We start from the raw sequence: 27,684 nt of genomic DNA, 5'->3' as shown, positions 1-27,684 counted from the left end.
AATGGTTTTTATAGGCAAACATTCGTGATACCCTTGATAGGAAACGCTAATTTTGAACTCCAGTTGAGCCGAGTTTTATTACCCCAAACAGAATTCCCTTCTTTTTAGTCGATCTGTATTAAAAAAAATTATCCTCATTATTATTATATTTTGAATTTTGTCAGTTAAAAAATGGCAGAGATGTGTTTTCTCCGTGATAGCCTCGATTTGGCCTCTCGGGTTCTCAAAGTCTAAAATATTTATTTTTGGCCTTGTCGTCAACGCCTCACCCTGCCCAGGGCTCCCCAGATCCAGCCCCCTGGAGGCTTGACATCCCCCGGCCCCCCGCCCCCGCCCTCCTCCATCGGTCCAGCAGGGCCACAGGCCCGCAGGCTCCCCACCAGTGCTCGCGGGCCCTGCGCTGCCCGCCCCCCTCTCAGCACCCCCCAACCACGCTCCCGCCTGGCCTCTGCACACAGCTGTCACTCTGGGCAGAGGGGGGGCCTGTGCCACCACGGCCTGGGGGGCGACCCTCCCTGGCTCTCGGCCCCCACCCCGAGCCCACCCTCTTCTCCAGCTCATGCGGGAGCCAAGGCCTGCGTGGGTGGCAGAAATCTCCCCGGTAACAGGGTCTGCCCCCCTGCCCGCGCCCAGCCTCCCCCCCTGGCGTGCCCCGCCTCGCTCACCCGGCACCTGCTCTCCGGCCCCTCGGCCCCTCCTCCCGGCCCCTCCCGGGCCCCCACTCCTCTCCCTCCTTCGCAGGCGCTCCATGTCACCATCTGTGGCACAATCCTTCTCTGTCACTCTCCCTGCCACCCCCTCGTTCTCCTTCTTCCTTCCCGGCTCTCCATCCCGCTGCATCTCTCCCTCGCGCCCCTTCTCCCGCTCTCCTTTCCTCCTCCTTTCTGCCCGTCACGCATCCCTCCTCACTCCCCCTCATTCTGCCTTTCCACCCACTCACCGTCTCTCCCTCCCTCTCCCTCCACCTCCGGCTGCCCCCCCCCTTTCCGTCTATTTCTACATATCAGCTTCTTACAGGCCCCCGGGCCCCTTTTCTCCCTCCGCCCCCACCCCGGCCCTCGCCTGCCGTCCCCCCATCTGTGCCCCTGCCCCCCTCAGGATGTGTCCTGGAGAAGGGGGTGATGCACCAGGCGCTGGTGGGAAGTCGGGGCTGGAGGCCAGACGGGAGAAGCTCTGTGGGCAGACGTGGCCGCGGCGGGCCTAGGAGGGGGCCAGGCCGCGAGGGAGCAAGGAGTGGGCGCCGCGTGGGGCCCCGGCGACGGGGTGCTGCGGGAGCTTCCGGGGCCGGGCAGGGAGAGGGGGCAGCAGAATGAGGACTGACCTGGCGGCAAGGAGGGCCGCCTTCACCCCGTGGGCAGGTAAGGAGGCTGGGGCCCGGGAGGAGGCCCGGAGGGGGGGTGCTGGTGCCTGCCTCTGCCCAAGATGAAGCGGCGTGGGGAGGCCAGGGAGGAAGGAGAAGGGCCTTCCCACCTCCTCTCGGGGGGCTGCAGGGATGGGGCATTAACCGGAGGATCCCGGGCTCCGATTCTAGAATCTTGGAATCACAGAACAGCAGAATCTCAGGGTTGGAAGAAACCAGACCCCTCATAGCGTTTGGCCTCCCCAGCTCACAGGCCAGCTTTCCTGCTCCCCCACCGGGCCGGGCACTGTGCTCAGCACACTCCCATTTAATCCTTACCACCACCCTGGGAGGTGCGTCCGGCCTTTCTTCACATTCATAGAAAACTGAGGCCCAGTGAGGGGAAGTGACTTGCCCAAAGTCACACAGCAATTTGGCATCACCACTTGGGAGGCAGGGTCCAGGCACCCCCGCCTGGAGTCTGTGGAGCGTGTTCCTAGGGGTCTGCCCCCAGGCCTGGGGGGGAGTGGGCCAGTTGGCACTGAGTGGGGAAGGTCTGGGGGTGCAGGCACAGCCAGGTGGGCCTCAGTCCTGGCTTCCTCTCAGCCTGAGGCCATCAGAGGAGCCAGCATGGCCAGGAGGGTGCAGGAGCAGACGGGCTTTGGGTGCGAATTCGGCTTCCCTCTCTCTAGCTGGGTGACGTTGGGCAATTTCCTCAACCTCTCCCAGCCTCGGCACCCTCCTCCCTAAAAGCCTCCCCCTGGCTGTGCAGGGACTCGGTGTGAGTGGGAGGTCTCTGCCAGGACGAGCGCCCGGGCGCCTCCGAGCTCCGCGTGCTGACCCGCGTGTTTCTGCATGGGCAGATGCGCCGGACGCCGTCCCAGGTGCTTGCTGTCAAGTCAATAAACCGTTCAGGCTCCCTGCACCCCAAAGTCCACCCTCTATGGGGGTGGGGTGGGGGGCAGACTCACACGGAGCTAGACTGGAGGGCCCGGTACTCCCGAGGGGCCAGCCGGGGTGGCTGTGGGGCTTGGGGCAGCCTCTCACCCTCTCTGGGCCCGTCTTCCCCAGAACAGTCCTCACAGGAGTCTGCCCCCAGCTTTCAGGCTAGCTGGTGCCAAAGATAAACCAGACAGGGAGGGCAAGTCCCTCCTCCCGGAGAAGAAACTAGATCACGCACAGGGTTCCAGCTCCTTAAAGAGGAGGCGGCACCGAAATTGCAGGTCTGGCTTACGTGCGTGGAAAGCTATAATTTCCCAGCCGCTGGCACGTGGCCTGTTGCACTTTGATGGATAAGATGGGCCCAGACACAGATGGAGGCAGGGAGTCTTTGGGGGGGTCAGGGGTCCTGGGGGAGAGGGGCATCTCCTCTCCTGGCTCAAAGCGAGGGGCTGCCTGGGCACCCTGGGCTCCTGCCAGGCCAGCCGTGTGTGTGCTAGTGCGTGTACTTGTGCATGCGGTGGCACACGCGCGTGCCCAGCAGGTGGGGGGGTGGGGGCGGCTGGCCTCCCCGGGCATCTGTCCTAAGGCTCAGCTGTTAAGAGAGGCCTCGCTCACTGCTCCTCTTGGGAGCCTGGCGCTCCCTTTCTCCAGCCGTGGCGGGCAACTGCCTGACCCTCGGGGGTGCTATAGTGAGGACGGGGGCGCAGTGTGGCCAGGTGGATGGTGACCTGAGGCCCTCCCAGCTGAGCAAGCCGGTCTGATTCTGGCATTCTGGAATTCTGACATCTTCTGAGTCAACGCTGGTGAGTCCAAACAATCTGTCTCTAAGTGTGCACGACTGCTCGGAGAACCTGAATTCTCTCTCTAGGCCTCTGAGAGTCGGGGGGTTTGGGGCTATGATTCCGATAGTTGAGGATTCCGAGGGGCAGTGAGGAGAGTGGGTGCAGCCGGGCCCGCTGGCCAGCTGCGTGTGACACAAAGGCAAGGGCCCTCCCCAAGCCTGGCCTCTGTCGGAGGGCCCGCGAAGTGGGGGTGGCGGGGGAGGCCCCTTGCCAGCTGCATGCCCGAGCACGGGGCCCGGCCATCGCTCCCTGCCTGCTGTCCTCACAGGACACCATAAGACCCGCCTGTCCCTGGCTTCGCCTCACGCCCGCGACAGCCGGGGCTCGTTAAAAAGGAGCTGGCCGCTTTGTTAGGGCCCTGCGTGCCTGCTGCACAGATCCTCCTGCCTCACTGCTGCTGCCCCAGGCTCAGGGGAGCTGGCAAGGGACTGGCGTGAGGTGGGGGACTTCCCTGGGCTCGGGAGGGGCTATTCTGAACCCCACCAGCTGGGGGTGTCACCAGGAGGACCCATCAGCCAAGTGGGGATCCTTTGCCATCCTCAGCCCAGGCCCTCGGCAGCCCCGGCCACCTGCGAGCCCACCCAGCCCGGCATTTGGTGGGAGTCGGTGCTCCTCCCCTCCCCAGAAGCCCCGCCCCTGGAGGCCCCCCACCCCAGCGGGCCCACGCGGCCTCGGATCCGCTGGAGGAACTGCAGGCCCGGTGTGGGTGCAGGGGAGGCGCTTCTCTGCGTTTCTTCGTCCCTCAAAGTTTCCTGCTCCAGAGGGGACTCGAGGTGTGGTGGTGGGTCCACGGGAAGAAGGGGTGGGGGAGAGGTTCCGGGCCCAGAGGAGGCTCCGGCTCGCAGCCTTGGCCTGACGGGACCCCGGGAGCCAGGCAGTGCTGTGGAGGGAGGCGAGCACAGGCTCAGGGGTGTGCCTTGTCAGAGGGGCCCGGAACTCCACTGCGGGCCATTCAGTCCTCCTTCGGGTCAAGTGTCGTCCTCCCTAGTTCCACTTTGATCCAGTTGATGCCACGCACACTGCTGCAGAGCTTGTGCAGTGTGTGAAGAGACAGGTGGGAGTCAGTGGGGAACAATGCTCAAAGCTGCATAAGAGAGGGTCTCCACTTAAGGAGCTTAAAGTTTAGCTGGGAAGCCAGGAAAAAGATGCTAACGAAGTAAACGGAAAAGCTGGTTTCCACTGGGTCTGAAGGGTAAGCTCCTACTCATCCGTCAAGACCCACCTGAAATGTCCTCCTCTCTGGGAAACCTTCTGCCTCAGCCCGGAGGGAGGCAGCTGCCTTGTCGCTGCAGCCCCTGTCAAGTGTAGTGGCAAGCCCTCATCACGAGGCGGCCTCTGGGGAAGAGGGGACGAAGCTGTCCACCCGCCAGGTTCACAGCCAGCCTGGGCGGGGCCTTTGCCTGGATGGACGGGGGACAGTGGCATGAGCGGGGGTGAGGGGGTGTCCCAGGGCTCCGACTCCCAGAGTCTGTGGCTCTTCACTCCCTTGGGAATCTGAAGGCACTATTGAAAGCTCGGGACTCTGCCCAGAAAAGACACGGGCATTTTAACTTTCACACAATTTCAGGGGCTCATGGATCCTCTGAAGTTCATCTGGAGTCCTGGTTCAAGTTTAGGGCTCTGGGCTCTGAAGCCGTGTTTTTCACATGGGAGGGCTGAGACCTGTTGGTGGGCCGTGCGGTCATGAAACAGGTCCTGCCCGCTGGGGCATCAGATGAAAAAGGAGCAAATATTGTGTTTTGAAGCAACCCGCCTTCGGCAATTGGCCTGCTATGTAAAATGAATTTCTTAATATTGGGCGTAGGCATCAAAAAAAAAAAAAATAGAAAAACACTAATGTGGAGGAAAGGGCATATGCCATCAGTGAGTGGTGGCATGGTTCACTCATTCTTTATTCAGCATTTATGGGGCGCCTCCTGTGTGCCCAGGCCAGGGGACACAGTGGCGAAGAGGCTGCACCGGTGCCCGCCTCTTGGAGCCAGGAGAGCTGGCGCTCCGCTCCACGCCTGCGCTGTGCCTCTCTGAGACTCGGTTTCCTTACTTGAGAAACAGGGAGCACAACCCCTCCCTTGCTGGGCTGGGCAGAGGGAACGAGATGGTGGGTGTCAGGCTGTCCAGGTTCAGTGTCAGGGCAGCGGAGGGCACCTACCGCCATGACCGGGCTGTGTCCTTCCTCCCGCAGGCCCATAGCTGACCGCCGGCCGCCCTCTGCTCGGCCATGGACCCCCCCGGCTACCCCTCACCGGGCCCCACGACCTCGGGAGCCGGGAACGCCTCGCCGGCCTGGCCCGCGGCTGCCGCCCCGGGAAACGCGTCGTCAGGCCCGAGCCCGGCAGGGCTGGTGGTCAGCGGCGTCCTCATCCCGCTGGTCTACCTGGTGGTGTGCGTGGTGGGCCTGCTGGGCAACTCGCTGGTCATCTACGTGGTGCTGCGGCACACGGCCAGCCCGTCGGTCACCAACGTCTACATCCTCAACCTGGCGCTGGCCGACGAGCTCTTCATGCTCGGCCTGCCCTTCCTGGCCGCCCAGAACGCCCTGTCCTACTGGCCCTTCGGCTCCCTCATGTGCCGCCTGGTCATGGCCGTGGACGGCATCAACCAGTTCACCAGCATCTTCTGCCTCACCGTCATGAGCGTGGACCGCTACCTGGCAGTGGTGCACCCCGGCCGCTCGGCCCGCTGGCGCACGGCGCCCGTGGCGCGCACAGTCAGCGCGGCCGTCTGGGTGGCCTCGGCTGTGGTGGTGCTGCCCGTGGTGGTCTTCTCGGGGGTGCCCCGGGGCATGAGCACCTGCCACATGCAGTGGCCCGAGCCGGCGGCGGCCTGGCGGGCCGGCTTCATCATCTACACGGCCGCCCTGGGCTTCTTCGGGCCCCTGCTGGTCATCTGCCTGTGCTACCTGCTCATCCTGGTCAAGGTGCGCTCGGCCGGGCGGCGGGTGCGGGCGCCCTCGTGCCAGCGGCGGCGGCGCTCGGAGCGCAGGGTCACGCGCATGGTGGTGGCCGTGGTGGCCCTCTTCGTCCTCTGCTGGATGCCCTTCTACGTGCTCAACATCGTCAACGTGCTGTGCCCGCTGCCCGAGGAGCCCGCCTTCTTCGGCCTCTACTTCCTGGTGGTGGCGCTGCCCTACGCCAACAGCTGCGCCAACCCCATCCTCTACGGCTTCCTCTCCTACCGCTTCAAGCAGGGCTTCCGCCGGGTCCTGCTGAGGCCTTCCCGCCGCGTGCGCAGCCAGGAGCCCGCTGCGGGGCCTCCGGAGAAGACGGAGGAGGAGGAGGAGGAGGAGGAGGAGGACGGGGCGGAGGGCAAGGAGCTGAACGGCCCGGTCAGCCAGATCACACAGCCCGGCAGCAGCGGGCAGGAGCGGCCGCTCAGCAGCGCGGCGGGGAAGGAGCAGCAGCTCCTGCCCCAGGAGCCCCCGGCGGGGGAGAAACCCAGCGCGCCGCACAGCAGCTATCTGTAGGGGCCAGTGAAGGGCAGGCGTGGCCCCAGGAAGGGGCAGTGGCAGCACGTGCCCAGGGCTGGCCACGCCGGCGGCAGGGTGTTTGCAGGCTTCTGATTCCAGCGCTGCTGGGACTCACAGTGTAACCTTGGGTCGGCGGCTCTCCCTCTCCGGGCCTTGTTTTCCCCGATGTGACTCGGGGGTGGGGTAACTGGCCTGGATGAGCGCTGACCGAGGAGAGGCCTATGGAGGGGTGGCATGGGGTGGCATCTCCGCTGGGCTGACCTTCCTGAGGCCCAGGTGAAGGGGTCAGGCTGGCCGTCCCCCACTCTCAGAGACCCCAAGCATCCTGGGGGATTGGGCTGATTCTTGGCCTTCAACTAAGGCTTGGGTTTCCTGGGCTCAGAGTGAAGGACGTGGGGGACGCTGGCGGCCGGACTGGGGCCCAAGCAGAAGGAAGTCTTCCGTGGTGAGGGGGCAGTGGTAGAACTGCTCAGGCGCCAGCTCTGCTCTGCTGTGTGGCCTCATGCCAGCTCTGCTCCTCTCTGGGCTGGCTGGGCCACCCAGTGACCCCCAGGCCCTCTGGGCCAGACCGCTAGTGCAGGGGAAGCCCGCACTCCTGGACATGGCGACCAGAGGCGGATTTTCTGGGAAGCCGATCAGCCAAGCTTCCCAGCCAAGCTTCTGGAACTCTCACTGCGGGGGCCCTGTGGCCCTCCGCCTACTTTTATACTTGTAATTTTGTATTCCTTTTCTTAAAGGGGTCCCCATATTGTATAAGATTAGGCCACACAAAGCCTGGCTCAGCCCCTGATGCAGGCAGCTCACATTCCCAAAGAAGTTCATTTTGTGTCCTTTAGATGAGGGGCGGGGTCCCCATGTCTTTGCCGGTTCCAGGAGTCTCCTGACAGGAGGGACCAGCCTCTTCCCCACCCTGTGTGACCCACCCCCACCAGAGACCAAGGCAGGAGCCCAGTCCCTGCAGGCTGCAGGCTGGCCCTATAGCCTGGGAGGCAGAGGTGTCCAGACAGCACTGAGGAGGAGGAAGAGGAGGAAGGAGGAAGAGGAGGGAGGGGGAGTGAGGGAGGGGGAGAAAGGGAGGGAGGGGGAGAGAGGGGAGAAGAGGTGGGGGGAAGGAGGGAGGGGGAGGGGGAAAAGGTGGGGGGAAGGAGGGAGGGGGAGGGGGAAGAGAGGGAGGGAGGGGGAGAGAGGGAGCGGAAAGGAGGGAAGAGGAGGGAGGTGGGGAGAGAGAGGGGGTGAGGGAGGGGGAGAGAGGGAGAAGGAAGAAGAGGGAGGGGGAGAGAGGGAGGGGAGGAGGAGGGAGGAGGAAGAGGAGGGAGGTGGAAGAAGAAGAGGAAAAGAAAAGAGGAGGCGACATCTGCTGTGACCTTGGAGCTGTCCTTGGTCCCTCTGAGCTCCTTGCAGTGTCTGGAACAGGACGCCATGCCTGGCCTGGCCCATCTGAGGGAAGGCTGCCCTCTGGGGGGAGGAGCAAATGCCCTGGCCGCGGGGGCCGCCCGGCGCTGGCGAGGGGTGCCCAGCCTTGCTGGAGGCCCTGTGATGGCACCGAGAAAAGGTCCAGAGGTGAGGAGGAGGGGCAGCACAGCCTCCGCCCTCAATACTCTTAGTGGGGACAGATCAGGGAGGCCGGGAGAAGTCAGGGCAAGTGGGGGCTGGAGTGGGACCATGGGAGGGGCTGTGGCCCAGGGCAGGGCCCAGGCGGGCCATGCTCCCTCCCCAGAGACGACCCTGCCCAGCCAGGTGAGGCCGCCCTGGGGAAGGGGCACTTCTGGCTGAATTCCCCCCGCACTTACCCCACCCCCAGCCCTCATCGAGGAGGGCAGGGGGTCCTCAGGGAAAACAGGTGACCCAGCAGCTGGGGGGCCTGGCTCTTCAATCCACCCCGAGATCCTCGGCTAGCCTTGACCTCTCTGGGCCTCAGTTTCCCCCGATGAAGCGGGGGTGGGCTTTCCCAGCCTGCCTGCCTTGCCTCCTGGGATCCGGGAAGGAAAGTGGACTGGACAGTCCGGGTGCTCACTGCGGTGGGGGGGAGGGGGGAGCGAATCTTAAAGGGGAGGTGCCCCGCCTTGGCCTGCTCCCCCGTCCCTTGGAGGTGCGGGGGTGGGGGAGGGTGGGATGGGGGTGTGGGGGGGTGAGGACACTGCAGGCCAGGAGCCAGGAGGAGGTGGGGCTCAGAGGCCAAGGAACAGGGAGGCAGGGCTGGGAAGAGGCCCCACCCTTAAGGGACAGAGGCGTTCCTAAAACCAGACTTTGTCTGGAGGTTGGAGGCAGAGCCACCCATCCGTGGGGCTTGGGATCAGGTCACCCACGGGAGGAGCCGTGGGGCTGAGGGAGGGGACAGCCCAGCCCTCGCCTGCCCGTGTCTGCCCACCCCTGCGCAGGTGAGCACTGTTCTGCAAGGAGAGCTGGGGAAGATGGGAAATCCTTTGCTGCTCCTGCTCTTAGCTCTTGTCAATAAAGATGGTGACACCTGGCAACACAGCCGTGGCCCGGGCCAATCTGTCTGTGAGACACGTGGGTCTGTGTGGGACGTTGGGCATCTGTCACATCTGCCTGGATGAGGACGCTCCCTTTCTGTCCATCTCTCATGGTGTGTGGCCTCCTAGAGTCTGGGAGCTCCAGGGACAAGGAGAACACCCCTAGCAGCCTGTGGCCCACATCCTTATGGATCTGGGTCCAAAAGCAGTAGATTCGCTCTCTCCCTGTGTCCAAATAGCAAATCTCACGGAAGGAGGCTGGTTGACTCCTGCTTGCTCATACGACTGTCTCTCAGGCCAGTCCCCGAGGACAACGGCAGGGCAGGCAGGCCAGGCAGCAACCAGCGCTGTCTAGGTGTGTGCTGGGTTCCCTGTGTGCAGTCGTGTGTGTGTGTGTGTGTGTGTGTGTGTGTGTGTGGTTTGGGTAAGCACAGTGCAGGGCTCACAGTAGGTGCTCGGGGCACCTCAGCGGTGTCCAGGAGTGAATGTGTATCAGGCGTGTTAACATGCGGGACCTGCTGGGCGTGTGGCGGGTGGGCACCTGGGGTGGGAGCAGGGGGGGCTGCTGGGAGCAGTGCGGGGGGCCGCCGGGACAGGGTCGGTCCCTGCTCTGGGCTCCCACAGCCCCCAGGCTTCCCCACTCCCGGGGGCGCCACTGCCCAGGCATGCTCGCCCATGCATGGGGGGTGGGGGGTGTCCCACTGGGCTTGTCCCTCCCAGGGACGATGCCTGATCCATCTGTGTTCCCAGGGCCTGGTGGCACCATGGGCCCTTCAGATGAGTATTTTGAGTAAAGGAATGGAGGGGGGCTGCCACATTTCATGACTCCAGGAGACTCTAGTCCTGCTTGTGCCAATGGAGTGGCCCTAAAGTGAGTGTGGGGAGCACAGGGCATGGAAGGCCCCTGCATGGGGGCTGGGGTGGATTCTGGGCTTTACAGGGCCTCCGGGAGCTACACGGTGAGGGAGGCTCCGGAGGTGGCAGGGACTCTCCCTGCCTGACTTCCGCTCTCCAGCCGTCAACGCTGCTCAGCCCAAGCCCTTACCTTGAACTTGTCTCTCAGAGGCAGTTGCCAGGCAACAGCCCACCGCCATCAGGCTCTGGACCAGGGCTCTGTGTGTCAGCCTCGGTGGAGACGAGCTGCGAGTCTTCAGGGCCTGGGGTCAGGGAGACCAAGGTCCCCGGTGCTTTGGGCCCCTCCCCAGCTGGAAGGGGTGGGGGAGATGGCGGCCACTGTCCCTTGGGGGGATGAAAAACTGGGCTCCACGGACTTCAGACCCACCTGGAATCACTCTAACAGAGATGAGAACCAGGCTGTGAGGAGAGGATCGTCCTTGGCCTCGTGCCAGGTCACAGTCCCACCAAGGCCTCCCGTCACTGGCTGCAGGGGAAACGCATCCCCTAAAAGTCACGGGACCCAGAGTCAGGAGGCCTGGGCCCGGGGCTGCACTTGCCAGGAGCCAATGGGGTGGCCTTGGGCGTGTCCTTGCCCTCTCTGAGCACAGTGCATTAGTTGACAAAGATTTTTCTAAGCACCAGCTGTATGCAGGGCCCCAATACTGGGCTGGGGCACTGTGGAGGCAAACAGCGCTCCTGCTCTCTCATAAGGAACTCTCTGTGGTAGTTCGAGTTACCCCCCCAGAAAAAACCAATCTCAATCTTAATGGGTCCCTGTGGGTGTGGCCCATTGTAATCGGATCTTTTGAAGATGTTATTTTTAGTTAACATGTGGTCAATTAAAGCAGTTTAGGCCTTAATCCAGATTCCTGGAGGTCTTATAAAGAGAAGAAACTGGAAGCCAGGCTCAGAGACGTCCTCAGGGAGAAGCAGGAACCTGGAAGAGAAAGGAGATGACATCCTCATGTGAAGGGAAAGCCAAGACACTCCAAGGCTTGCACCAAGGCACCCCAAGGCTTGCATCCAGCTGACCAGAATGCCACTGGCCCCAGAGGGAAGGAAGTCTCGGAGCCTTTGAAAATATGAGCCAATAAATTCCTGTTGTTCAAGCCAAGCCCTTGTATTATATTTATCTTAGCAGCCCTGGCAAACTTCGACACTATGGTTAGCCCCTGAGCTGAGTGGGGAAGGAAGGAGAAGCGCAATGCGTGGTGTCCTCTGGGAGAGCCCGATGGGGGAAGGGGTGCGGTGGGGGCTGAACTGAGAGCAGTGGGTGTGCCGGGCAGAGGAACCTGCTCTTGCAAAGGCCGGGGGCTGGAGGAATACAGGGAATGAAAGGGACATGCGCAGAGGACGGATGGAGCAGAGGCTGGGGCAGACTGGCCTCCCAGGGACAATGAAGAGACTGGCCCCTCCCCTTCCGGTTCTCCCTTTGGACTAACTGCCTCATTGCTTCATTCATTCTTTCAACAAGTGCTTATTGGGTGGAAAGCCAAGGGCAGAGAAGCTCAAGGCCTGTTTTCCCAGAGTAAGGAAGTTGCAGCAAAGAGAGGGTGTTTCCTATGCACACAGATGGACTCTGGGATGGCCTGAGTTTGAATCCTGACTCCTCCCCTCATTGGCTGCTTGACCTTGGGCCAGTTAATTAACCTCTGTGCCTCAGTTTCCTCCTCTTTAAGGCCAGGATGATAGTAAATGTCCCTATTTTGTTAACAGTCCCAGCCCACGGTAGGTGCTGGGTGAGTGCTCAGTGATGAGAAGTGCGCTGACAGAAGCCAGGATCAGCCCACGGTGGGGTGGAAGTCTCCCCAAGAAAGGGTACAGCCCAGCTGACTGTTAGGGAGAAGCAGAGCTTGTCCACGGGGAAGGAGGGGTGGAGGGCCTTCCAGGTCCAGAGAAAAAGCCCTGATATCCATTTTACAGCTGAGGACCGTGAGGGCCGGGAAGGACCCTGGTTTCCCAGGCCCCAATCCTGTGCTCCCAGTTTAAAAAACAGAAACCTATGAAAAGGTGAAGGTGCTTGGGGGCATGGGTGGACAGGAGTGCTGCTGGGTGAGGAGAGGCCCTGGCGGCCCGCGGGCTGTGGCAGATGTCCCCCAGGCAGCCACCGTCCAGCCAGCCCCGAGGCAACAGGGCAGAGGGCACGCAGCGGGAAAGTCAGATGGACACACCCGTGCAGCGGGCAGGCCAGCTGGACCTTTTCACAGGCTCACAAGCGCCCAGGCCACACTCAAGGTCCTCCAGGGTCTCAGACGCCTGGGGTCCCGGCTCACAGAACCCCGCACGTACCCTGTCGGCAGGCCGGAGCCCATGTCCTCCACCGCCATCTCGTTACGGGCTGGGAAAATGAGGCCTGACTTGGGGGAGTGCGCCAGAGCCAGGCAGTCGGGGCTGGCTCAGGTGGGGGAAGGGGCAGCACGTGGCCTCTCAGCCCTGCTATCTACTTTGATGACCACAAAATAGGTCAATATTTGCTCCTGGCAAGTGCTGGCTCCGCACACTCGGTCAACATGGCGAGGCCCTGGCCCCATCGCAGAGGCGCCAGAGGCCGCTCGGTTTCTCCATCGGTGAGATAAGGCGTAGTCTCCGCGCCGCCGCCCCCTCGCCTTCCGCGGGCTCCTGCGACTCCTCCAGCAGCAGCGAGGCAGCTCTCCAGAGGAGAAGGAAACAAACGCACAACGCCCGCCGGCGTGGGCGGCGCTGGCAGGTGAGCCACAGGTACGACGGAACACCAGCTCCACCACTTCTCAGCTCTGCACGCCTTCGGGCCAGCCTCGCAAACCCTTGGAGCCTCAATTCTCTTATCCGTGCCGCGGGCTCCACACTCCCTGCTCCCAGGACTGGCCCGGGAAGAGCCGAGCGTGGTGCTCTAAGTGTCCGGCAGGGGGCGCCGCGGGACCTCAGGCCTCGCCCCTCGCCGTGTGGCGCCCGCCCGGAAACTCCGCTCGGACGAACCCGGCTCTATTCGGCCGGACTCGGATATACTCGGTCAGATTCGGCTGTGTTCGTCTGGGCACGTCTGGGCTCGGCGGCACTCGGCTAGGTTCGGCCGGCCTGGACTGCTTCCGGTCGTCTTCGGCTGCACTCGACTAGTTTCGGCTCTGCTCGGCCAAGCTCGGCCTAGTTCGGTCCTGCTCGGTTCCGTGACGCTCTGGACGCGCAAAGATCCCTCCCCCGCGGTGCAGAGGCTCCTCCCTTTCTCTTCGTTTGGCTTCCCCGAGGGAGGTGGGGGTGGCGGCCTCAGAGTCGCGCCACGTCCTTCACGCTGGCCTTTCCGCCGCAGGGGCGCGGTTTAGCTGCTCCGTGGGCTGTGCCGAGGGAGCCGCGAGCCTGGCCGTGACTGGGCCGCGGTCTTTCTCCATCGCCTGAGGCTGAAACTGGGTGGGGGTGGAGGGGACGGCCGGGGCTTGGAGCGGGGTTGTCGGTCGCCTTAGGTTCGGGGGAGAAGGGGGAGATGCTGGCGCTGGCCGCACACGCCCTGGCGGCGCCATGGCCCTGGCTCTGCCGCTAGCCGGCTGTGGGGCGGGAGCCGGGTGCCGCGCGTCAGCGTCGCTGAGCGTGTTTCTCCCCCTGCGACAGCAGGGAGTACGGAGCGCCTGGAAGGTGCTGGTTCTTGCCTTCCCTGGGCCTCTTGGGGTTCAGTTCCCCTCCGTAAAGTAAAATGGCCTCAAACTCGTCCAACCTAGACTGACTCCGTCGGTGGGGATCAACCGAGGACGGAAAAACAGCCTCGAGGGTGAAATTCCCGGGGCCAGGCAGCTCGTCGGTGGAGGGCCTGGGTGGAAGCAGTGCCGGGGTTCTCCCCGCAGGAGGGCAGCGGCTGGGCCGAGGGAGTGTCCCACTGGGCTCTGCCAGCTTGCAGGGAGTGCTGCGGTTTGGAGGAGGAAGTGAGCGAATGGGAGCCCAGCCAGACCGAGGTCACAGGGCCGTCGCAGCCCCTCGGAGGGGAGTGGGGCTGCTGGGGAGCCCGCGGGCCGGCGGGTGCTGTCCCCGGGCGGGAGGTGGCGCTCAAGTTTTCTTTTGTTTAGTGTCTTAATTGGTTACTGCCCTTGAACAGTTAGTTCTGGGGCTTATGATTCACAATTTATTTAGCTGATTCCAGGAATCAGATGTTCTGTTCTAACATTTTTTTTTTATAGGAACACATTTTTCTAAATCAATGACTCCATGAAGCACATAGATGTCGTCATGTGTACACCTGCCCCCAACCCTGGGATATTATGTGGGGGAGGCAGAGTAGGATCTTGTCATTGGTTCTGACATGAGTCTGTGCCTCGTTTTCCTCCTCTGTACAATGGGGAGAATAAGAGTGCCCACCTCAGAGGGATGCTGGAAGAGTAGATGAGTTAACAGTGTAAACCCTGGGCCCCGGGCCTGGACAGGGTAAAAGCTGTCTTCTGTGGGCAGGGGCAGAGAGCAGGGTGGGGAAACGCGGCACATGTCCTGGGTTTCTGACCTCGGTGACGAGTTCAGCTGTTCTGTTTTGGGGTTACAGCTTTGGAGTTACTGCAGGGTGCTGAGGGGCATCCAGCTCCCCCTGCTGGCCTTGCGTTTGCCTGGATTCCAGGGAGGGCTTCCAGGCGTGCATCAGGGGAAAGGGCTGACGCCCTCACCACGCGCAGGGTTAACCAGAGAAGCGCAGCAAGAAGGCCAGTCTGGGGCACCCTCATTGGGAGGCCCACCAGGCTGCTCAGATGGTCTTGTTCTCAGAACCATCTGGCCAGGACCCACAAGGCTCAGAGAGGTTGGGAGCCTTGCCTGAGGTCACACAGCCAGGAGGAGGTGTTGCTGAAACACCCAGGTCTGGGGCTCTGGCTCCACGTGTCCCGGCCCCCTGGGGAGATTTTCAAAATGACTGGGCCAGCTGAGGAATGACCTAGAAATGGAGAACTTCCAGCAAGGAGGGAAGATAAAGAAGTATGATTTCCGGTGTCTTGCTCTCATCTTCCCTGTCTCTAGCCAGCTGCTCTGGACCAAATAGGACAAGGGGCCCTTCTCTAGGGTGTTGGTGTGGCCGGGAGCCAAAGGAGCTGGCCCTAGACCCTAGGCGAGTCACATGCCCCTCCAGACCTCAGCCTCCCCATCTGTAAGGTGGGTGAGGGGTTGCTGAGTACAGCAGGGTGCACCATACCCACCCCTGACAAATCACTCCTGGTTTGTCATCAGGAGTGATACCCCAGACTGCTGCTCCCTGTCCCCCGGCCATCTTCTCCCTCCTTCCCCCTTTTACCGCAGAACGTTTTCTCAGACATTCAGGCTCTCTAAGCCAGAAGGCTCAGAGACAGCCAGGAGTCCCCTCCTGGGAGTCGCCCCCCAGTGCTGCTGACTCAGCCCTTTTCCCTCCGTGGCGGCAGCGTGGGGACCACAGTTCCCCTTGGCTCCCCATCTCTGCAGCCCTGGCTCTGTGCCCTGGGCAAGCTGCCCTGGGCCGGCCACGTAGCGGGCACAGCTGGTGGGGGCATGTGGGCCTGCCGTGTTCCCAGCAGCCAGAGTCCTTCAAATAGCTTTCCTTTGGGCATCTGCTGAACTTCTGAAGAGGCCGGGGGTGGGGGGGGGGCGGGGAATACTCCAAGTGGGTTGGGGGACGGGGTTGGGGAACAGGAGCCCAAGGCTGGGTGTTGGCAGGGCCTGGGCTCTCCCTGCCGCTTGTACTCCACAGTCTGCTGTGTGACCTTGAACCAAAGACTTGCTCTCCTTGGGCCACTGTCAGTCAGATTAAGGAATCAGCTTTGATTCTAAGGGCCCTTGCAGGCCTGATGCTCTGCTGTTTGATTATCCCCCAATCAAACAGGAAAACTGCGTCTGAGAGATGAGTCCTGTCAAGGACACACAGCCCAGGGGCTGCTCCATCCTCCTCATTTTGCCCAGCTGTGGGAAGTGGGGGCCACAGACTAAAACATCCGCCCCATCTCTGCACTTCCCGCGGGCAGTGCTGTCACTGCCTCCCTCTTCTGATGGGACAGAACCCTGAACTGCAGCAGTGGCCCCACCCTCACCCCCACCCGCAGGCTGTGGGCTCCCCTTCCCTAGCTTTGTGACTTGGTCTGGTCACCTCAGCTCCCTTTCTCCAAGCTGGGGCAGGAGTTGTTAAAATAATGGCTGTGAGCACCCCTCGAGTGCCAAGGTGGAATGAGAGAGGAGGGGAGGGCGGAGGACAGTCGAGAGGGTCTTGCATGGGGGTCTCTGATCCCAGGAAGCCAGGCCGTACCTCAGAGCCAGGGCTGCGGCCTTTGCTAAGCCGCCCCAAGCCTAACCTGAAGGAAACTGAGGCAGGACCCTGCCCTGGCCCAGGGCACACACGCTGCTCGCCTATGAACTTCTGGGAGTCATTTCCCCAGGGAATTGGCCCTAGAAGACCAGGGGGGTGAGTCAATAATGGCAGAATCCCAGGCAGGGCAGGAGGGCTGTGGGGGGTAGGAGTGTTGACCCGGCTGCCCCCCTCAGATGACACCTGAGGAAGTGGTGCCTGCTCATTAGCTCAGCATTTACAGAGCCCTCCAGTGTGCTCGGGGGCTGGATTCTGCAGGCACCCAGGGTCCTAGGGGCAAGGTCACTTGCTGGTGGGTGGCAGTGCCAGGATTTCAACCTGGACTGTAGGACCCTGTGCCCAAGGCCTGCCCGATCCAGAACAAAGCCCTTCAGCTCCCAGAGGAGGGGGTTCTGGCTCTGCCTCCCCCTTGCTGAGCAACTTCAGGCATTCCCTCCCCCCAAGGCCTCAGTTTCCCTGTCTGTATATCAAGGGGCCTCAGACCCCCTCCCACCGTGACTTTCAAAGGCCTTTGAACTGAACAAGACCCCACTGGGCCACCAAAGTGCCAAGCAGAGGAAACCCAGGGTTCCCCGTAGCTCCCAGTTCTGAAGAACTCCAAGGCTGGAGAGGAGGGAGCAGGGGGGAGGGGCCACGGGAAGGCAGCTCGTTGCGGCCCGCTCCCTCCGCCCTCCCGCCAGCCCTGCCTCCCTCCCTCCTCTCCAGGGCTCCTGGGTCTGCGCCAGAAACAAGTTATTACCACAGACATGGGCCAAGGAGCCAGAGGCGGCCCGGAGGCCGGGGACCGGTGAGCCAGCTGTGCAAGGCTGCAGGATCTGGTGAGTGACACGGAGGCTCGGCAGCCTCTGCCTGCAGACCCGGGGCCTGGGGTCAGGGCCTGGAAGTCGATCTCCCTCTCCTCTTCCTGGCCACCTCCCAGACCCTGCTTTCTCTCTGTCTGACTCTGGCCAGCCCCTCTAAGCTCTCCCTTCCCCACCGGCTCCTGCCTGGATACACACCAGCTCAGCTCGGCCAGGCCTATCTGGACAGAGGGGGTCGCCCTGGCTCTTCCTTCCCCCACCCCTGCCCTCAGAGGTCCCATCTCTGGGGTGGAGGCAGCAGGGACCCCAAAAGTCATTCCTGATGACATGGTCCCCCAAACCTGGTCCCTGCTCAGGCCATCGATGCTCACAGCTGTGGATATTATTTCTGCTGCTAAAGGCTGCTACCAGGGGAGCTGCTTCCTGCCCCTGCGAGCACAGTTCTCTCCTAGCTGGCTGGGGCCAGTGGGAAAACGAGAAGTCCCCAAACCATGCCAGTCCCCTGGGAGTTCTGCGGCTTCCTATCCCTGCCAGGCACGGGGAGAGATCTGTGTTGGGTGGAGGGAGGAACAGACTTTTTACTAGGAGACTTCTACAGGCTGACCCTTCTCCTTGTCCATGCCAGGGAGCAGGAAGCCCAGGCACGGCTAGGTCACAGCTCGTAAACTGCCCTGGGATCTCAGGCCTCAGCTTTTCCCATGAGGTCACATGTAGGGCTAGGGAAAAAGGGGGAATTCTGCTCTTCTCAAAACCACTGGAATGCATAGTTTACAAAGAAAAGATGAGGGCAAGGGGAGGATAATGTGACCTCTGGGGACTTGGCCTGCCTTGAATAGAATGGGAAACCTGACTTGCAGAGGGGCCCCTTCTGCTCCTTTAAAAACTAGCTCCCACTCCAGTGTTCAGCTACCTCCAGCTGAGATAGGGTTGGCATTAAAAAAAAAATTACCTTCTCTACACATATTAACCACAGAAAAATATTTTTGAATTGTGCTAAATGTTAAAGAACAAAAAGGAAATAAACAAAGAAACGCACCAAGTGTAAAAACCAGTCTGGTTTCAAAAGTCGAGTTTCTGATCCTGTGATAACGTGGTGGCGTCAGCCCCCAGAGCCTCCACCACCTCAAAAGCTCCTTGCCGGGCTTCCTGTCTGCCGGGCCCCAGGCCTGATGCCAGCAGCTAGTGTCCAGGCTCCTCCAGGCCCCTCTCCTGCAACGCTGGACGTCTTCTCGGCCAAGGCCAAAGATACATCCTCACAAACCCTTGGACCTCTCTGATCCTTCTGACTTTTCCAGACCTCTTAGTCCTACGCCTTTATTCCACTTTCCCACCTTGGCAGCCGATTGGCGGGTCTGTGATTATTGACACAATCACCTCCCAGTGAATTCGCTCTCCGGCAGGAGCCTTCCCTGCAGGACCTCTTTATGAGTTTGAGTTGCGTAGGTTGTTGGTTGTTCACAGCACAAAGGTGCTAAGAGGTTAAGGGAGGCTAACACCAGCCTTGCTGAGAGGCACACCCTCAGCACTGCATTCCTCCGGAAGGATGGTTTTCTTGTTTCTAATTTGTCCATTCAGTGGGTGCCTTCTTCCACTTTGCACAAAGGCCCTGTAGAGGGTAGCAGGGCATGCAGCCCACGCCTCCAAACGGTTGTATTGGACTTCTCTGTGATAACATAGCATCACCATCATACAGTCTCCCCTTATTTTCTCTGATGGACACGGCTTCCCATCTGCAAGAAAAAAATGAACTTTCCCATTTCCTTTGTCAGGAACAGGGTGCTCACCTGCGTGGGCTTAGCTATGTGTCCCCTCCCCTAAAGAATCCTTTGTCTTTGTCCCAAGTGTCCATGAACCTACCTCATGCCATCCTGGTGGCAGGTGCTTGCTAGAGATGGCAGGGTTTGTTTGCAACACATGGGCGACCCCAGCATCCTCCGCCCCCTCCGCAGCAAAGGCCTCCTGCGACCCTTGTCTGCTCTGGGCTGTGGGTGTCTTTAGAGGGTCTCCTCCTTCCTAGGCCCACAGGGGCAGAAGCCTCTGAATACTAGGTGCTGGAAGACTCAGCCTCCAGGCCCCGTCCTGCCTAAGGTCTGCTTCTTAACCTTAGGAAATTGGTTCCCTGCTTAGGCCTTGGTATTCTCATTTGTGAAATGGAGGCAATAACAATTCCTCACCAAGGCATGTCAGGAGTGGACTTGCTATGGGTGGCAGCACCCATTCTGGGCACTGGCACATTAAAGATGCTAATGTAAATATAGTTTCTATCCCTTCTTCCATGTTCTAGGTCACCATGGGGACAGTTGCCCTGAGTCCCCACTGGGCGGTGCTCCTGCTCCCTCTCTTGGTGTATGGAGTTTCCACTGAAGAGCCTACCACTGGGGAAGCTGTGACCTCCAATTCTCCTGGGGGTTGTCGAATGTGCTGTGACTCTGTGGACTCCTTGGCCCCAGCTGATGCTGCAGATGTGTCTGTGGCCTCTCCATCTGCCCTCCCGTACATCCTGCCTGAGGTTAGGCCCTACATTAACATCACTATCCTTAAGGGTGAGTACCCACACGTGGTTCAGCTTAGGGCCTGCACTGGACTGGCCAAGTTGGAGAAGGGAGGCCATGGGGGCTCTGCCTGGATTAGAGGAGGTGAGGTGCTGGGAACAGGAGAAAATACTACAGAATACTATCTCAGACTCTTTCTTCCATTCACACATTTAATGAGCACCTGCTTTGTGCCAGGGCTGTTCTAAACACTGGGATTCAACAGTGAGCAAACCAGACAAAGATGTGCACTATAAGGTTTTCATTCTAGCCAGGGAGGCAGACAATGAAAAATAAGTATATTAGGTAAGTTAATAAAATGGAATGTTAGATGGTGATAAATGCTATGGAAAATGAAAAGATACAGCAGGGAGAACTGTGGGGAGATACAGTAGGAAAAAATTGGCCCCTCCATTAAAATAAGTATTGGACTGGGAGAAACTGTCTGAATAAACTATTTTGGAATTCTAGAGTCTAGTGGAACACTTGCAGCATCCAGGGGAAAACTGCAGTATATATCATTTAATTTCAACTTCCCTGTAGCAGCAATCATTCCCTATTACTCTATGACCAGCAGTGATTCAGCTTGCTGGTGCCAGGATGAGCTATAAGGACCTAGTCCTCCAAAATCTGGGCATATGTGCTCCAATTGCTGATTACTGCTTTGATAAATTACTTTAAATTGCAGGGGTTGGGGGCAACAGGAAGGGCAGCTGTTGTTTCAGCCCCCTTTGGGCAACAGTACAGAGGCATCCTGAAGAGGCACTACTTCTTTTTTTTTTTTTTAACTTCTTTTTTATTTTTCTGTTCTCCATCTGGGAGTAAAAATAGTTTAAAAAAGTCACAACTGATGATTCCAGCCTTAAGCACAAAAAAAAAATCCCAGCATAATACTAGGAATATCCAATTATCAACAAAATATTATAAATCACAATAAGAAACAGGAAAATATGGCTTATGGGGGAGGGGAAAAATGACAGAGACCATTCCTGAGGAAGCACAAACATTGGAACTGTTAACCAAAGACATTAAATCAACTATCTTAAATATGTCCAATGAACTCAAGTAATCCATAACAAATAACTAAAGGAAATAATCAAAGCATTGTCTAAACAAAATAAAGAGCAACAAATTATAAAAAGGAGCCAAAGAAATTCTGGAGCTGAAAAGTACAGTAACTGAAATGAAAAACTCACTAGACAGATTCAGTGATAGCTTTTGAGCAGGCAGAAGAAAGGATCAATAAACTTGAAGAAAAGACCACTGAAATTCCGCAGTGTGGGGAACAAAAAGACAAAAGAACAGAGAAAAAGGAACAGGGTCTGAGATGTCCTTAGGACACCATTAAGCATACCAAAATATACATCATTAGAGTCCCAGAAGGACAAGAGGGAGATGGAGACAGAGAAGGAGACAGAGACAGAGGGAGAAAAGGGTAGAAAAAGTATTTGAAGAAATAATAACTCAAAACTCCCCAAGTCTGTTGAAAGACATGAAATACACATCTAGGAATCCCCATGAACTCCAGGGAGGATAGCCTCAAAGAGATGTAAACCAAGACCCATTATAGTGAACATTGTCAAAATCCAAAGACAAAGAGTATTTTGAAAGCAGAAAGAGTGAAATAACTTGTCATGCAAGGGATCCTCAGTAAGATTAGCTGTGGGTTCCTCATCGGAAAACATGGAGGCTGTGACAGTAGGATGACATATTTATTGTCCTTAAAAGGAAAACAAAAACCTGTCAACCAAGAATTCTATATCCAGCAAAATTATCCTTCAGAAATGAAGGAGAAATTTACAGATAACATAAAGCTGAAGGAGTTTGTTACTAGAAGACTTGCCCCATAAGAAATGCTAAAGGGAGTCCTTCAAGCTGAAACAAAAGGACACTGAACAGTAACTTGAAGCTATAGTAAAAATGAGGACCATTATTAAGAGTAGCTACATAGGTAAACATAAAATCCTGTGTTATTATTTATACTTTTGGTTTGTAACTGCCCCCTCCCCCCATGACTTAAAAGGTAAATGTGTAAAATAATAATTAAAATCTATGTTATTGGGCATAAATGTATAAAGATGTAACTGGAGACAATAACAATATAAAGGGGAAGGGACAGAGAGATATATAGGAGTAGAACATTTGTATGCTACTGAAACTTGGTTGGTCCTATTTGAAATAGATTGTGGTAGTTTAAGATGTTAATTGTAATTACAAAGGTAACTACTAAGAAAATAAATTAAAAACAGAAAATGAGAGAAGGGGGGAGTCAGAATGGTACATTATAAAAAATAAACTAAATTTTAAAAAGGCATTAATAAAGTAGTTGAAAAAACATGAGAAATATAGAAAACAATAGCTAAATGGCTATTATCAGTTCCTTATCAGTTATTACCTTAAAGGTAAATGGATTGGGAAGTGGATTTGGCTCAACTGATAGAGTGTCCACCTACCATATGGGAGGTCCAGTGGTCAAACCCAGGGCCTCCTAACCCGTGTGGTGAGCTGGCCCATGTGCAATGCTGATGCGTGCAAGGAGTGCCCTGGCACGCAGGGGTGTCCCCCACATAGGGGAGCCCGATGTTCAAGGAGTGTGCCCTGCGTGGAGAGCCACCCTGCACAAAAAAAGCACAGCCTGCCCAGGAGTGGTGCCGCACACACGGAGAGCTGACACAGCAAGATGATGCAACAAAAAGAGACACAGATACCTGGTGCTGCTGACAAGAATGCAAGCGAACACAGAAGAACACACAGCGAATGGACACAGAGAGCAGACAATGGGGCGGGCAGGGGGGAGGGGAGAGAAATAAATAAAAAGTAAATCTTCTAAAAAAAGGTAAATGGATTAAGCGATCTTATTAAGAGGCAGATGTTGGCAGATTGAATGAAAAAACATCATCCATTTCTATGCTAGCTATATTACTTCAGATATAAAGACACAAAGAGGTTGAAAGTAAAGGGATAGAAGATATTCCATGCAAACAGTAATCAAAAGAGAGCTGGAGTGGCTATATTATCATCAGACAAAATAGACTTTAAGGAAAATAAGGTTACAAGATACAAAGAAGGATGTTGTAATAATAATTCGATACTTCAATGCAACAAACAATTGATAGAACACCCAAACAGAAGATCAGTAAGAAAACAGAGGACTTGAACAACACTATAAACCAATTAGACTTAATGGACATATATTGAACTCTACCTGACAACAGCAAAATACACATTCTTCTCAAGTGCGCATGGAGCATTCTCCAGGATATACCATGTGTTAGGCCAATAAAATCTTTATAAACATTGAAATAATATAAAGTAACTTCTCTGAGTACAATGAAATGAAGCTAGATATCAATAATAGAAAGAAAACTGGAAAATTTACAAAAATGTGGAAATTAAACAACACACAATTAACCAATGAGTCAAACAAAAAAAATTATAGGGGAAAACTAGAAAATACTTAGAGATGAATGAAAATGAAAACACAACATACCAAAACTTATGGGATGCAGTGAAGGCAGTGCTCAGAGGGAAATTTTTATCTATAAATGCCTACTTTAAAAAAGAAGAAAGATCACAAATCAATAACCTAACTCCACACCCATAGAGGCTAGAAAAAGAGTTAACTAAACCCAACATTAGCAGAAGAAAGAAAATGGTAAAGATTAAAGCAGACATAAATGAAATAGAGAATAGAAAAATAGAGAATCAATGAAACCACAAGTTGTTTTATTTAAGGATCAATAAAATAGACAAGGCTTTAGCCAGAATGACAAAAAAGGGGGAAATACAAATAATATCAGAAATAAAGGTGGGATATTATTATTGACCTTATAAAGAGGATTATAAGAGGGTATTATGAACAATTTATGCCAACAAATTAGAAAACCTGGGTGAAATGGACAAATTCCTAGAAACATACAAATTACCTATTCTCTAGAAGATGATCTCACAGACCTATAACAAGTAAAGAATTGAATCAAGAATCAAAAACTTCCGGAAAACGGACTTTGGCCCAGTGGTTGGGGTGTCCGTCTACCACATGGGAGGTCCGCGGTTCAAGCCCCGGGCCCCCTTGACCCGTGTGGGGCTGGCCCATGCGCAGTGCTGATGTGCGCAAGGAGTGCCGTGCTACACAGGGGTGTCCCCCGCGTAGGGGAGCCCCACGCGCAGGGAGTGTGCCCATGAGGAGAGCCGCCCAGCGCGAAGGAGGGAGCAGCCTGCTGAGGAATGGCGCCGCCCACACTTCCCGTGCCGCTGACGACAACAGAAGCGGACAAAAGAAAACAAGACGCAGCAAAAAGACACAGAAAACAGACAACCAGGGGAGGGGAGGGGAATTAAATAAATAAAAGTAAATCTTTAAAAAAAAAAAAAAGAATCAAAAACTTCCCAACAAATGAAAATCCAGGACCAGATAGCTTCACTACTGAATTCTAGCAAACATTTAAAGAATTAATGCCATCATTCTCAAACTCTTCCAAAAACTATGAGGAAGGAGCGCTTCCTAACCCATTCTATGAGGCTAGCATTACCCTGATACCAAAGCCAGATAAAGATAGCACAAGAAAAGAAAATTACAGAATTTGGATTCAGGGATCCCCATGATTACATGAGACAATTTTATAACCTCACATAATATTTACAGATGTCTTTGGTCGGTTCTGTTACCCTAGAGAACCTTGACCAGTACAAATATGGATTCAAAAATCCTCAACAAAATACTGGCAAACTAAATCCAACAGTATATTAAAAGGATAAACACCATGACAAAGTGGGATTTGTTCCAGGAATGCAAGGATAGCGATACCGAGCAAAAGCAAGTTCTTTTTTCCTGATGCATCTTTAAAGCCAATTCTTGAGACATCAGGATTTCAACGAAAGAAGGAGTTTTGGTTGCACAAGCAATGGAGCACAGTGGCCTCCTGGCCCAAAACTGTCTCCTGTGAGCCACAGCAATTTTAAATCTAGCCCCACTTGGATTTAATTGCTTAGTTGATAGACAAAGGTGCCTAGTTTTGAAGTGAAAATGAAGCCTGAAAGTTAAGAATTCACAAATAATTATGATTATAAACTCATTATGTAGATGCCTTTGTACTATAAAATAGCATAAGGTTATTATCTGAAATTGCTGAAAATGGCTGGATTTGGCCTAGACCTGCTATTATGATGGTCGTTTAAACAGGTCTCACCTCTGATTATTGTTACTCTAGACTTAGCCCCTCCCTTGTGTATACTTAACTATTGTGATGGTTTATTCTAAACTGAACTTACCTTTGTTTAAGGTTATGTCAAGACTAGTCTCACCCTTGTGTATACTTGCCAATGTGATGGTAGCCACTCTACTCTCTCCTGTTTGAATCCATAAAAACTCCTGCTCCCCATTTTTGGGGAAGGCAGATTGGAGACACCTTATCTCCTGCTCTTTTGCCTACACACAAAAAAAAGCTCTAGCCCTTAATAACCACCTCTCAATCTCTCTGCTTCTTCTGCTGTACATAGCTGCTATTGTTTTCATCTTTCTAATTTATTTGTATTTATATTTTATATATATGGAGTCAAACAATATGTAATACCTTTTGTCTAGTTTCTTTCACTTAGTATATTTCTTTTTTTTTAAAAAAAAAAACCCTTAATGAAAGATTATTAATATGTTAACTATACACTATTGGCCATATTTTCACTTATATTTTTGCCTATATTAATATTTTATAACATTAATGCACATTTGCTCAGTTTCAAGGAAAAACTGTCTTATATATGCAATATTACCCATACTCATATTTCACATGAGGTTTTGCTATGCAGTCCCATGTTACCTTTTTAAGTTTTCCTTAAAAATGTTCCCTTTCAACCACTGTCATACCCATATATTAGCATTGCTAGTTACACTGTGATGTGCTTTCACCATTTCTATTCATTTTCAAAGATTTCTGAACAACCTTTTTTTTTTTTTAACCAATTCTGCACAGGTTAACCCTCAAATTTCCATTCTCTAACTTCATTGTATTTTCTGGTGAACTATATTCTAGTTGTTAACTCCATGAGTTTACACAATATATTTAGTTCATAATAGCACAATCGTAAATAAAGTTTATGATTTTAAAATATTGGTGAATATTTTAAATTCATCTTCATATTTGAAGGGCAGTTTTGCTGAATACAGAATTCTCAGCTGGCAATTTTTCTCTTTCGGTATCCTAATTATATCATACCACTCTCTTCTTGCCTCCATAGTTCCTGTTGAGAAATCTGCACTAAGTCTTACTTGGTATCCTTTGATGTGATGGTTTGTTTCTCCCTTACTGCTCTCAGAATTTTCTCTTTATTTTTGATGTTTGACATTATGAGTAGTATGTGTTTTGGAGTAGGTCTATTTGGATTTATTCTGATTGGGGTATACGATGCTTCTTGGACATGTAAATTCATTTCTTTCATGAGAGTAGGGAACTTTTCAGCCATTATTTCTTCAATTACTCCTTTCCCCTCTTTCCTTTCTCTTCTTCTGGAACTCCCATGACATGTATGTTGTTGTCCTTCATGTTTTTGTTCAACTCCCTGAGCCCCTGCTCATTTTTTTCCCATTCTTTTCTCTCTCTTCAGTAGTTCTGTCTGTTCTGTCTTCTGCATCACTTATTCATTCCTTTATCATTTCAAGTCTGCTGCTGCATGCCTGTAATTATGTGTTTATCTCATTAATTTTGTCTTTTATTCCCATAAGCTCTGTTATTTTTCTATTCAGGTTTTCATATTTTTCTTTGTGCTTTCCTAGTGTCCTCTTGATGTCCTTTATCACTTTAGCCTTATTGTCTTTCAACTTGTTGATTTGATTTAGGAGATTTGTATGAACCTCATTGATTAGTTGTCTCAAACCCTGTGTCTCATCTGGGGCTTTCATATATTCTTTTGCTTGGGTCACATCTTCCATTTTCTTAGCATAGCGTGTAATTTTTTTGCTGATGGCTAGGCATCTGATTATGATGGTGAGTTTACTCTGATGCTCAGTTTCTCTTTCTTGCATAGGGATTTAGTGGCAGGAGGCTGCGTGTTACGCTATTCTTTGATTCTTGGTTTAACCTGTTTTAGATCTTTAGGATTATCCCTGTTTAGATGCTCAAATCCAGGCCATGGACCCAGTGATTGTTTGCAGACCCACTTCTAAGGGCTTTGGGGTGGGAACCTGTAAAGGCCTGAGGAAGCCTCTCTTGTTTACTTTTAATTTCCTTGCATGCAATTCCTTGGTCCATCAGAAGATGGGACTTCTCAGCAGCCCTCTTTGTTCAAAGCCTGGTTGGAATGTTTGCTGCAGCCCTGAAATGTGACAGAGCTTTCTGCCTCAAGGTTAGTCAGCGCCTTGCAAATCAAACTTTCTCAGAGGCTGTTCTCTAACCTTTGCCTGCAGACCCTTCCCTTTTCCCCAGTAGGACGTAGTTCCACTCCCCTCTGCGTCCTCAAAAACCAGTCCTGGTGAGTAGGGAGGGTGTTTGTGAGAGCTGGATCTCTTTAGTCCTGTGCTGGCTCCCAGGGTAAACAATGGCAAACAATGATGCAGCCCCACCCAATTTGGAAGGACTTGTGGGGCACAGTCCACCAAACTTGTTGGCTAAAAGGCTGTATTCCTCTCCCTTCCCTTTCTTGGGGAGGTGGCCCCTTGTGGCCCCCTCTGTCCGTTGCCACTGGCCAGAGGCCAGAGAAGTCAAATCTATCTGTTCTGAGGGTGGGGGGATGGGCACTGGCAGCTGCAGTTTTTACTCACAGGGTTATCCTGTTGAGAGCCTTTCCTTTTCCTCTCTTCTGGGTGGTGCCCAGTCTTCCTCTGGTGCCTAAACCCTAAAAAAAATTTTGTCACGCTGTTTCTGCCTGTCTTCTAGCTATTTTCTGGGAAAGAACTAAAACCTGTGTCTCTCTAATCCTCCATCTTCCTGGAAACCACTCCCTAGACTTTTTAAGGGCCTGTATAATGCCTGGAAACTCAGAGCTAAATCTAACCAACTCAAAAGGTGCTGGAAGAGCAGCTTGATTCTGAAAGACCACCCCAATTAAAGAAGCTAAAAAGAATCAGACTTCAATTAAAAGGTAAATCTAAAGACTAAGGAGAATCAGGATACATGGAAAAAAGCATTATTAG

The 27,684-nt window shown here is 54.8% G+C and overlaps 2 protein-coding genes and 1 long non-coding RNA gene across 4 annotated transcripts in view; 2 read left to right on the top strand and 1 right to left on the bottom strand.

The window, feature by feature from the left end:
- The first annotated feature begins 663 nt into the window (after nt 1-663).
- On the top strand, nt 664-7,660 carry SSTR3 (somatostatin receptor 3). 2 transcript variants are annotated; one of them, XM_058308780.2, is made up of 3 exons: nt 664-1,358; nt 2,933-3,084; nt 5,306-7,660. In XM_058308780.2, exon 3 carries the CDS (start codon nt 5,342-5,344, stop codon nt 6,584-6,586), a length of 1,245 nt encoding a protein of 414 aa, XP_058164763.1. In that variant the 5' UTR covers nt 664-1,358; nt 2,933-3,084; nt 5,306-5,341; the 3' UTR covers nt 6,587-7,660. The 2 variants fall into 2 exon arrangements, with proteins under 2 accessions (XP_058164763.1, XP_004447087.1); XM_004447030.5 differs by lacking the exon at nt 2,933-3,084.
- A 3,063-nt stretch (nt 7,661-10,723) lies between these two features.
- Nucleotides 10,724-12,880, bottom strand: LOC131280653 (uncharacterized). The gene is made up of 2 exons (XR_009188358.2): nt 12,250-12,880; nt 10,724-10,897 (listed from the first exon to the last, which is right to left on the bottom strand). It is a non-coding gene; the product is annotated as an uncharacterized lncRNA (long non-coding RNA).
- Nucleotides 12,881-16,837: 3,957 nt separating this feature from the next.
- Nucleotides 16,838-27,684, top strand: part of C1QTNF6 (C1q and TNF related 6) — a 33,164-nt gene continuing 22,317 nt past the window's right edge. Inside the window, exons 1-2 of the mRNA XM_004447027.4 lie at nt 16,838-17,046; nt 19,313-19,571. Of these exons, the coding sequence (XP_004447084.1) occupies nt 19,319-19,571 (253 nt within the window). The 5' untranslated portion in view covers nt 16,838-17,046; nt 19,313-19,318. The remainder of the gene's footprint in view (nt 17,047-19,312; nt 19,572-27,684) is intronic.

The sequence above is a fragment of the Dasypus novemcinctus genome, chromosome 12 (genome assembly GCF_030445035.2).
Source record: "Dasypus novemcinctus isolate mDasNov1 chromosome 12, mDasNov1.1.hap2, whole genome shotgun sequence".
NCBI lineage: Eukaryota > Metazoa > Chordata > Mammalia > Cingulata > Dasypodidae > Dasypus > Dasypus novemcinctus.
This window is presented reverse-complemented; position numbering and strand designations above follow the sequence as displayed.

Coding starts and splice junctions, on each gene's coding strand:
- SSTR3 (XM_004447030.5), top strand. CDS start 5,342: ATGGACCCCCCCGGCTACCCCTCACCGGGCCCCACGACCTCGGGAGCC.